The following is a 10,828-nucleotide window of genomic DNA, read 5'->3' on the forward strand; positions in this document are numbered from 1 at the left end:
GAGAGCCTGTTCTAGTACACCCCCAAAACAAAATCAAGACTTTGTAAAAGAGCATAATAGGACCCCTTTAACCAATCACACACCATGCTGTTGAGCTTATGAATGCAATGACCAATCAGAGGCGTTCAGATGAGTCATCGTTAAAATGCCGGTGTTTTTTTCACTCGGTCGCTGACTGAATACCTCTTTCTGGCGAATTCTCTCATCAGAAACAACAAAGTGCAAATGTGTGTACGAATCTGAAAGATATTAATTTAATAGTGTAAACAGCTTCAGTGATTTTAATGGGAGTTTTTGAGAGTGCTTGACTCTTACGGTCAGTGAAAATATTCTTTGATAATGTAAATGTTCTTTGCTCTCTTTCTGTACAATGAAAGTGTTATGATTAGTAGCCTAACTTGCAATGTTTTTATCCACATTAACTTTCAATGTTAAAGTCACATTAAATAGAAACTCAGTCGTATTAAAAAATATGTTATGGCATGACATCCATATCTGTTAATTAAGTAAACAGACAGGTTTTTATGCATAGTTAATAGATTACATTATTAGGTTACTTTGACCATCGACCAGTATAGATCAACATAATCTATAAGGTGAGAATCAAGATATTTCATGATATAGTTAATGCGTTTGGGGATGTTTCGAATAAAAATGAAAAAATAAATAAAACATAAGTGTTATGTAATAAAATAACCCATCCCCCCACCCCAACTCGTGCCCCCTCAAAAATAATGAGTGCATGACGCCCCTTGGCAGCAAGGATGCAATTGTACGAAAACTATACAATGAGGTAATTATTTGAGTCCGCTCCAGTGTCGGCTCCAGCCCCTGAATCCGGTCCAGTGTCGGCTCCAGCCCCTGAGTCCGCTTCAGTGTCGGCTCTAGCCCCTGAGTCCACTTCAGTGTCGGCTCCAGCACCTGAGTCCGCTTCAGTGTCGGCTCCAGCCCCTGAGTCCGCTTCAGTGTCGGCTCCAGCCCCTGAGTCCGCTTCAGTATCGGCTCCAGCCCCTGAGCTTGCTCCAGTGTCGGCTCCAGCCCCTCAGCTTGCTCCAGTGTGGGCCCCAGCCCCTGAGTCCGCTCCAGTGTCGGCTCCAGCCCCTGACCAGAGTCAAGAAATGGCTCTAGCCCCAGTCCCGAGAGAGGGCTGCTGTTTCCACGTCGAACCCAGGGAGGGCTCCAGTTCCTGAGTTTAGTCCAGAGAGGGCTCCAGTTCCCAAGTCAAGCCCAGAGAAAGACTCTGTTCCCAAGTTATGCCCCGAGAGGGCTCCTGCTCCCACGTCCAGCCCAGAGAGGGCTGCTGTTCCCACGTCTGGCCCAAGGAGGGTCACAGTTCCCGAGTCAAGTCCAGGGAGGGCCACTGCTCCTACGTCAGGCCCACGGAGGGCCTCAGATCCTCAGTCAAGCCCAGGGAGGGCCGTTGTTCCAACACCTGGCCCACGGAGGGCCTCAGAACCCGAAATTTTCCCCAAGGACACAGTTTCTCCTCATGTTGATTGTGTTCACTTGATTCAGCTGTGTCTCTGTAATTACCTCGTTTAGTTCCTGTTATTTAGCACAGTGTTTTCCTGTGTCGAGTGTCCGGTGTCTAACGTAATTTTGTGTCTCCAATCCACACCTCTACAACTACAACTAATGATTGCTGTTTTCCTTCATGGAATTATGGAGTTTGTTTTCCACAAGAAAATCTGATTATCTTTCTTGCTCACTACTGGTATTGATATAAGATTATTCTGAGCTTATTGGAGATGCTTAATACCTTCAGTGTGCATGCAGTTATACATGCTCAGTGTAGCGGAGGAAAGTGCCATTGGTGATGGCATCCTGCTGCCAGTTATTGCTGAAATTAATGCCATCTGATATTCAGAACCAATCCACACGTGACAAATGGCAAAATTGAACAGACTTTGGCTGCAAAAGGAAGACAGTGCCTGGAAGACAGTCATTAGAGGCATGGAAAATGGCAGCATTGTCACAGCTGTGTTGCAGAGGCAGAATGTGCTCTTGACATTAGATAGACATCTTATAATGCCGTATTGCTTAGACAAATCATTCACGCCCAGTTCAAGGTGGTCTCCCATTTGTTTGTTTGTTTAATAGCAAATGAATAAACAACATTAATATTGTATGTATGTATGTATTTATAAGTGTTTTAAATTTTGGATGGTCAATTTTGGACAGCTAAATTGTTATTATTTGTGTCTGAGGACAGGTAACTACTGCTGAAAACATGCTGTTGCTGAAAAACAGACAAAAACATCAATGGAAATGTGTCTGTTGATCGCTGAAATTGCTGTATATTTACCTGTACTTTAATTGCAGGCCTGCAGCAAGCTATCAGAGTACTGTCATTTACATTGGATATTTTTGAGCGACTTCTGGCTCGTTAGCTTTGACTCTGTTCACTTGACATTTAAAGTTGTTCTAATTATAAGCTAAAGAGTCCCATAGCCTCAGTGTAGGGACACAATTAAAGCGTAAACATTGCTGTGAACCCTTGCGATCAATGAGCTGACCCTCTCCTGTGGATACTGATTTTTCGACCACCTCAAATTCCTGATAAAGCGAGCTGTTCACTTGAAAGTGCTGGCTGCTGATATCTGTTGTGCTGAAATGAAGAGTTACATTGATGTTTACAGTCAATCACACTTTTGCTTACAACCTTGTAATATCTATCTATCTATCTATCTATGATTTGTTCATTCTGTCTGTATCTATATATTGTTCTATCATTCTGTTGTTTGTTCTATTTATCATTCATTCGTTCTATCCGTTTTTCCGATTGTTTGTTCATTCTATCGTTCAATCGTTCTATCTCTCATTCTGTCATTCTATCTATTGTTCAATCGTTCATACTATCTGTTGTTTGTTTGATCTATTATCTGTTTATTCTTTCAGTCATTTGATCATTCTGTCGTTCTATAGAGCAATACTCTATCTATCATCCATTTGTCCATTCTATAATTCGTTCTATCCATCAACCATTCTGCCGTTCGTTCTATCTATTGTACATTTGTTCTTTCTATCGTTTGTTCTATCTAACATTCTATCTGTCTTTTGAACATCTATTCGTTTGGTCTGTTTGTCTGTCTATCTATCATTTGTTCTATTTATTGTTCTTTCGTTCGTTCTGGCATTCTGTCTCTCATATTGTTTAATCCTATTCATATTGTTTCTATTATTCCAACTGTCTGTGTCTCTCTGCTTGAAACTTTACATTTTATTTTACAGTTATATATACTTCCTTATATTCAAATTTTGAATTCTGCATCCTGTTTACTACCTCACTTTAACTCTGAATGCTGTATAACCCTGATAGCAACAGCTTACTAGAACACCATAGCAACTACATAACCCGCCAAAAACTAATCAGAACAACTCAGCAGCCATATACTGGCAGCCGCCCAAAACACCCAAGCATCATGATGGTGACTTTTGCACAGACAATCCCCACTCGTGTTTTCTTCAGAAAATGTTGTTTTGTCCCCTTCAGCTGCTTTGGCTATTTTTGGCTGACTGTTTCCATCTTCCCTGCTGTCATACCCGAACATCTCTCTCATCCTGAACCGAGTGCCGTATCACGATTTTCCTCTTTCTTATTTCCCCCTCACTGGCTCACCTTGTATTCAATTAAAATGGCAATTTGATGAAAAATTCCATCTCGACAGAATGTGTTGCTTCAGTAATCTGTCTGCAGTTAGCAAGCCGACTGGACGAGAGCTCCATTCATCTTCCACGGCCTTTATTTCACAGCACAATCACTGTCCGCTCCGCACAGACGCTTTTCTTCGCAGGACTTCTCACCTTTTTCTGTTCCCCTACAGGTCCAGGAGTCACTCAACCCCAACAATCTGGAGTACTGGATGGAGGATATCTACACACCGGGCTACGATTCGCTGCTCAAGCGCAAGGAGGCGGAGTTTCGCAGAGCCAAGGCGTGTAAAATCGGCGCGTTGATCGCTGCGGCCGCCTGCACTGTGATACTGGTCATCGTAGTGCCCATTTGCACCATGAAGTCTTGAGGTTTCTATGGGACTTCATTTGCGGGGATTGTAATTAGGTCTGATTTCAGCCACCGGCCTTAGACTTTACTGGAATGTCTATCGAAATATATCACAACAAAAAGTTAAGGATTGCAATTTGACGTGTCTTTTTTATTTTCGTTAGTCAATATTTATAACTTGAATAAATTATTTGTTATGTAGTAGATGGCCTTACTTAAAGGCTCGGAGGTGCACCTTTGTTTTATAGTCCAGAATATAATGTACCGATATGTTTTATGTCTGTTTCTTTTTTTGGTAAAGGGAAAGCTTTATGTTTAAGCGCATTCTATTTTTTACTTTAGGCCTACTATGATTACAAGAATTTTAACGAGAGTTATTTTTCAATGAATACGCTGACAGAATGTTTTAAAGACGAGTTGGATTTATCTTTGGAAATCACTGGAGTGTTTGGGCTCGTGCAATGCCTTTTATAAGGAATATATATTCAGATAGTGCAAATATATAGTTAATGTGTGCATTCAGTAAGGAATAGTTCATGCGAAAATGAAAAGTCTGTCATTGTTTATTCACCTTCATGTCACATAAACTTGTGTGCTGTTCCATTAATTTTTTTGTGCTTATAATGACCATATTCTCCAACAAGAAATAAACACCACCCTGTTGAAAAAACCAGCATATGCTGGTTAGGTATGTTTTGACGCTGGGATGACCAGCATATGCTGGTTTTTTCAACAGGGCATAAAAGTAGTCCATATGACTTGTGTGCTATATTCGAAGTGAAACATTTTAAATGAATAAGCACTAATAAACCCAAATACGCAACTGGCCCATATTTAAATGTAATTTTGTGGGAAACTAGTGTAAAGTCACTTATTCATCGTCAGTCACACAGATTTGGAAAAACATGAGTGTGAGCAAAAAAACTGACAGAATTGTAATTTTTAGGTGAATTATTCCTTAATGTTGAGGGGTTTTGATTGTAGAATGTGAGGACAGTAAAATGACTCTATTAATGATGTTTATTCAGTTTGTTTGAATAGTGACGTGTGACTTCATTTCCTTTGGATTGAGTCTGTATTAATGCCAATACAGCATTTCAAAAACAATTATATCATAGTACATAGCTGCTTTCTCTTTGATTGTGATTATATATACTTTGCCTTGTTCTATCATAACTAATCATAACACTGTATACTTGAATTGCCAAATCACTTTCAACTAGCTCAGTTTTTCTCTGAAAGTGTTTTTCTTGCACTTATTCACCAGACCGATCTAAAATTGGACCTGTCAACAAAAACTGTGAACTTACCTTAATGATGTTCACTTTTGACGCTCTTTACACCCGTTGTAAAAGTGATTCTTCTGAGAAGTCAAGCTGTAGGGCCGTTGAGTGAAAACCGCCTGTTAGTCAGAAACAATATTGTCAGAAACAGGCGCTGTTCTACAACTAATGAGCTGCATTTCTTGTCTAACGCCTACATAGTAGGCAGCTATCTTCTGAGGCAGCATCCTAACTGAAATAAGTCCTTAGTGACTGATTTGGTGTGCTCCAAATAGACAGCAACTGTGTGCATCATACAGATAGCGCTCCTCACGTGAAGCACACAGGAAACTTGATTAACAATTGATTTCAGTAGAGTTTGACACAAGCACGTTGCCCTTTGGAACAGCCTGTGATGCCTTAAATGCTGTCTATGTAATCAGCTCACTAGGTTTTGGAACAATGCCTGAACAAAAAACAGAAAAAGCATTGTGCAAACTAACTGATATTTGAAGGTTTTATCATATCATAATATGTGAATGTTATAAGGAATAGAGTGCTGCCGGAATGAGTCCCAAAACCCAGAAACAAGTGTTGTTGTTTTTTGCACTTCCGGTTCCACTGTCCTGAAGTCAAAAGTTTTTAAAAAAGTTTTTACCTGTCTTGAAAAAGGCGATTACTTCTGAGTTTGATGGGGACATAAAACGTCATCACACTGAACAGAAAAACTCATATACTCACTAGACTGCTTTTATAGCCTTGTGTTTATACTCGCGCTTTTGCAAAGTATTCAGAAGCTTATGCTAAAGTCATGCAAACATTGCAGTTCATTGTTAGCTTACAATTAGCTTTTTACTTCTGCCGATTGTATTTAGACTTTAAAATTCACAGAAGTTGTTTATTTGTGAGGTTATCTTGAACAAAATGTGTGAGAATCATACACTTTTGTTGGTTACAGAGATTATTTCCACATTAATCCAAAAGCCAGCGGAAATATCCTACTGGATTTTTTGTCGAGGGAACCAGGGTGATGCAAACTTTTGGGTTGACCTACAAAAATCATCCCTGCAGCACTTTATGACCACTGCTAATCAAATAACGGTGCATTTATTTTGTAGCCAACCAAAATCAATGGTCTGTCTTTTATAGTGTGTTGTATGAAAGCAAACAGGTTCCACTAAATTTAAAGGTGAAGTGTGTAATTGTTTTGTTAGATTTATCCTAAATTAAAGGAATAGTGCAACCAAAAATGAAAATGTGCTCACCCTCAGGCCATCCAAGATGTAGATGAGTTTGTTTCTTCATCAGAACAGATTTGGAGAAATTTAGCATCACATCACTTGCTGACCAGTGGATCCTTTGTAGTGAATGGGTGCCGTCAGAATGAGAGTCCAAACAGCTGATAAAAACTTCACAATAATCCACACCACTCCAGTCCATCAGTTAATGTCTTGTGAAGCGAAAAGCTGTGTGTTTGTAATAAACAAACCCATCATTAAGATGGTTAAGAGCAGGGGTCACCAAAATCGGTCATGGAGGGCCGATGTCCTGCAGAGTTTACACCTGAACCAGCCAATCAAGTTCTTACTAGGTATACTTGAAACTTCCAGACAGGTGTGTTGAGTCAAGTTGGAGCTAAACTCTGCAGGACACCGGCCCTCCAGGACCGAGTTTGGAGACCCCTGGTTAAGAGGATCCATTGGTGATCAAGTGATGTAATGCTAGATTTCTTCAAATCTGTTCTGATGAAGAAACAAAATCATCTACATTTTGGATGGCATGAGGGTGAGTACATTTTAAGCAAATTTTCATTTTTAGGTAAATTATTCCTTTAACTAGTGCCATAGAAATAGCACACTTCGCCTTTAAGAGAAATGTAACTTGCACATAAAAATGACATTAATAGAATGATCCTTTACACATGTGAGAATTTACTACTACTACTACTTTTGATCTTAAGTTTGTTCTTGGGAGTTCTGCAAAAGCATTGGTTTTCAATGATTAATAGATTTCAAAATATATACATTCATATCCCTACCGCTGTAGTTTTGCAATGTTATATTCCGAAACATATAGGACTAATTCACCAAATAATAAAGCTTGTCATTTATTTGCTCACCTCATGGCAATCCAACCCCATAGGTTGATATTTTCTCAATACAACAGGAAAATTATGAAATGATGTGACAGTATTGTGTGAGAATAATGGCTTATGGGTTTGTAGTGGCATAAGGTTTTAGTAAATAATGACTTTGACTGTCACTTTTGGGCAGTGGTGCAGTGCAGAGTATACACAGGTATACAACGTACTTTTATCAGTCGGCATTACGTATACCCACTTCAAAATCCCCTCTGAAGCGTATCATTCAGTAGAGTCCTGCATTAGCCAAATCATGACTGTCCAGCACATGAGTAGCTAATTCAATCGCATGTGAACAAATGCAAATATTCCCTAAAAACAATCAGTAATACGGTCAGGACCAAGGCTTAAACACGCTCATGCAGTCTATGTTTCATTCATACTGAAAAGAAAGCCCAAAATGGACTCGTCGAAGTAATAACTTATGATGTGCCAGGAAATCCCTAATATGGATAAAGGCTATTACTGTAGCCAAAGCATTCTCAGCTGTAGCTGAGCTGAATAAAAAGAAACGTTTTGACTGATGAAACGTGAAGACGGTAAACACACGATTGCGACAATATATGGTTCATGTGTGTGTTTTCCAGTCATCTCCAGGTGATAAAAAAGCATCTGAATAATGCAGTGCAGTTTGTAGTATATAAACAAATCATAAAATTGTCATTAGGAAAATATAGGAACAATATTATAGAATACAAATTATTGGTTATTGTCCAGCAGTGTATTTGATTTCTCAGCCAATTAAAAGTAAGAGATAGGATAGTAATAATAATAATAATAATAATACAATTAATAATAATAATAAAAAAGTATTGTTATATTTGACATTTCTGTCCCCCTCACTTCTGAAATGATGGCTACACCCCTGTATCAGGGCTCAAAATTACCATTTGCCCGTCACTGTATGTCATGGGAGAAACAGTCAGTCACACATAGGAGCAGAGCTGCACAATTATGGATAAATTGAGAATCACAATTGTTTTTTTTTTATTATTACAATTAGAGATTATGATTCTCCCACGATTCTGTTCAGAACAAAATAACAAAACAAAATAGCATGTAATTTAGTAGAGGTTCTGCCAAAATGTTAATTGCTGCAGTCTATTTATTTATTTATTTATTTATTTATTATTTTTTATTTTAATTATTTATTGCAAAATCTGCACCTCTTCTGTGGCTAATATTAATTTCATAATGATCCTTACTCCATGAATTCAAGCAGCAGAAGTTAAGTGACAGTGTGCCAATACTACTTGCCCATTTTGGGGTGAACCAAATATTCAAGACTAGTTTTACATGTCACTGTTTATAACACAGGGTGTTCATCCTTTGCTGGCCCACTTAAAAAATAAAATTGGGGGCATAAGTTGAGTATCTCAAAGCACCACTAGACCACTGCTTTTGGGTGAACTATTCCTTTAATTGACCTGATCAGTAATTAGGGCATTTGAATGTGACCTTTTCTTTGATTGGCCGAATGTCCGGTGACCTCGCCTTCGACACGGGAACTGTGTGTAGTAGCACGCTGTAGAGCCCTGTAAATAATTTCAGGTTCAGAGCGCATTGTGAATCAAGTGTAACTGGAGTCATATTCTAATAAATCTCTTACTGTTCAGACTGTTGAATGTGCATCTGTCTATGCATGTGTCCTTTGCATGTGTTTCTCGATATCATGATTCATTTTTCGTATTTTTATATCCCTATTCCTCTGGATGTGCTCTCTGAAACCAGACTATGACTGATGTCTAAATATGGAAAGTCGAATGATGGTGTTTTCCTGGGAATGTTGAGGCGACAATGACATCTATAAATATCTGGAAATGTTCTAGGTGCTCCATCAAACACTCGTCATGTTACTATTATTGTGATTAAAAGCATTTGAAGGCTCTGTTCCAAAACCTGGTGAGCTGCAGCATTTCAAGGCATCATAAATGCATTTCTGACATGAAGACTGTTCAGAAAGCTATAGGCAGCCTTTTTCTATGCCTTTTTCTTTCTTTCTCTATCTGTTGTGGAGAAGGCAATCCTAAAATGCATTGTTTCATAAATGCACTGAAAAGTTGCATTAGTGATGACTTTGCCTATACAATAATAAAAACCAAGGTTGTTTCAGAAGTTAATACATTTAACGAAAGTCACATCTTACTTCATATAATATGCACTGATGAATCATCCACAGTAAGATAAGGGGCATGTAATAGGAAAGTAAATTGGGACATTTTTGATGTCATGTTGACTTTAAGTACAGTATGATTATCACCGTGCAGCTGCTCTCTGGGTCTGTCAGTGTGAGATCTACCTCATGCTGGATTCTGGCCTGCTGAGCAGAGCTTATATGAAATCTGGCACAGGTTGGTGTAAAGAGCTGGCACTGGCCTGGCACTGGGGACATTATCAAGAGCAGATCTCAACTAGACTGCCAGAACCTGCTGAGGCTAGAAAACAATTTTCAGAGGGACTCTGTAATGAGGAGATATTTAGAGTGAATTTTAAGGACATTGATTGCCACAGTTGCTACGGTTTCCAGAAAGTGCAAAGTACAGCAGGTTCTGTGAATTCTGTTTATTAGTGAAGATTCAAGTACAACTTGCTAAATTTCAAGGCCAGTATAACCAAGACCAATGTAATAATTGTATTAAAGCAACTGTATGTGGTTTTGTGTGTTTTTGCGAGCACCCTATGAGTCAAGTCAAGTCACCTTCATTTATATAGCACTTTTAACAATACAGATTGCGTCAAAGCAACTTTACAGTATTAAATAGGAAAATAGTGTGTCAATAATGCAAAATGACAATAGTAAACACTCAATTTTCAGTTAAAGGCAGTTCATCATTGAATTCAGTTATGTCATCATCCAGCTCAGTTCAGTTAAAATAGTCTCTGTGCAATCAAGTCGACGATATCGCTGGAAATTAAGTGTCCCCAACTAAGCAAGCCAGAGGCGACAGCAGCAAGGAACCAAAACTTCATCGGTGACAGAATGGAGAAAACACCTTGGGAGAAACCAGGCTCAGTCGGGGGATCAGTTCTCCTCTGGCCAGACAAAACCAGCAGTTCAATTCCAGGCTGCAGAAAAGTCACATTGTGCAGAGGACTCAACTGGTTCCTGTGGTTTTGTCCCGGTGGCTGTCTAGGAGACAAGGTCTTCACTGGGGATCTGTCTCTGGGGCTCTTCTAGTTGTCTAGTTGTCTCCGCTGACATTCAGGGAGTGAGTGGAATTCACTGTCGTAAATGCACCGCTGTCCTAATTACAGCGAATAGCAAAACACGTGCATTTGTTGCTGCCATAAAGCAATACGTCTTTTTTGCTGAGTTTCGCGTGGGAAAGAAACAGAAGCCATTCACCTTATTAGAAATCAGTGTACCATCAGAATGACTTTTAAACCGATATTGCAAGGTAAAAAACTTACTGTACATACAGT

General features: G+C 39.2%; 1 protein-coding gene across 1 annotated transcript in view; it reads left to right on the plus strand.

Annotated features, from left to right (window-relative positions):
• The window catches only part of LOC107662343 (UPF0258 protein KIAA1024-like), a 27,798-nt gene extending 23,688 nt beyond the window's left edge, over window positions 1-4,110 (plus strand). Inside the window, exon 4 of the mRNA XM_016452328.1 lies at window positions 3,825-4,110. Within this exon, the coding sequence (XP_016307814.1) occupies window positions 3,825-4,022 (198 nt within the window). The 3' untranslated portion in view covers window positions 4,023-4,110. The remainder of the gene's footprint in view (window positions 1-3,824) is intronic.
• Window positions 4,111-10,828: the final 6,718 nt, after the last annotated feature.

The sequence above is a fragment of the Sinocyclocheilus anshuiensis genome, unplaced genomic scaffold, assembly GCF_001515605.1.
Source record: "Sinocyclocheilus anshuiensis isolate Anshui unplaced genomic scaffold, SAMN03320099.WGS_v1.1 scaffold579, whole genome shotgun sequence".
Lineage (NCBI taxonomy): Eukaryota > Metazoa > Chordata > Actinopteri > Cypriniformes > Cyprinidae > Sinocyclocheilus > Sinocyclocheilus anshuiensis.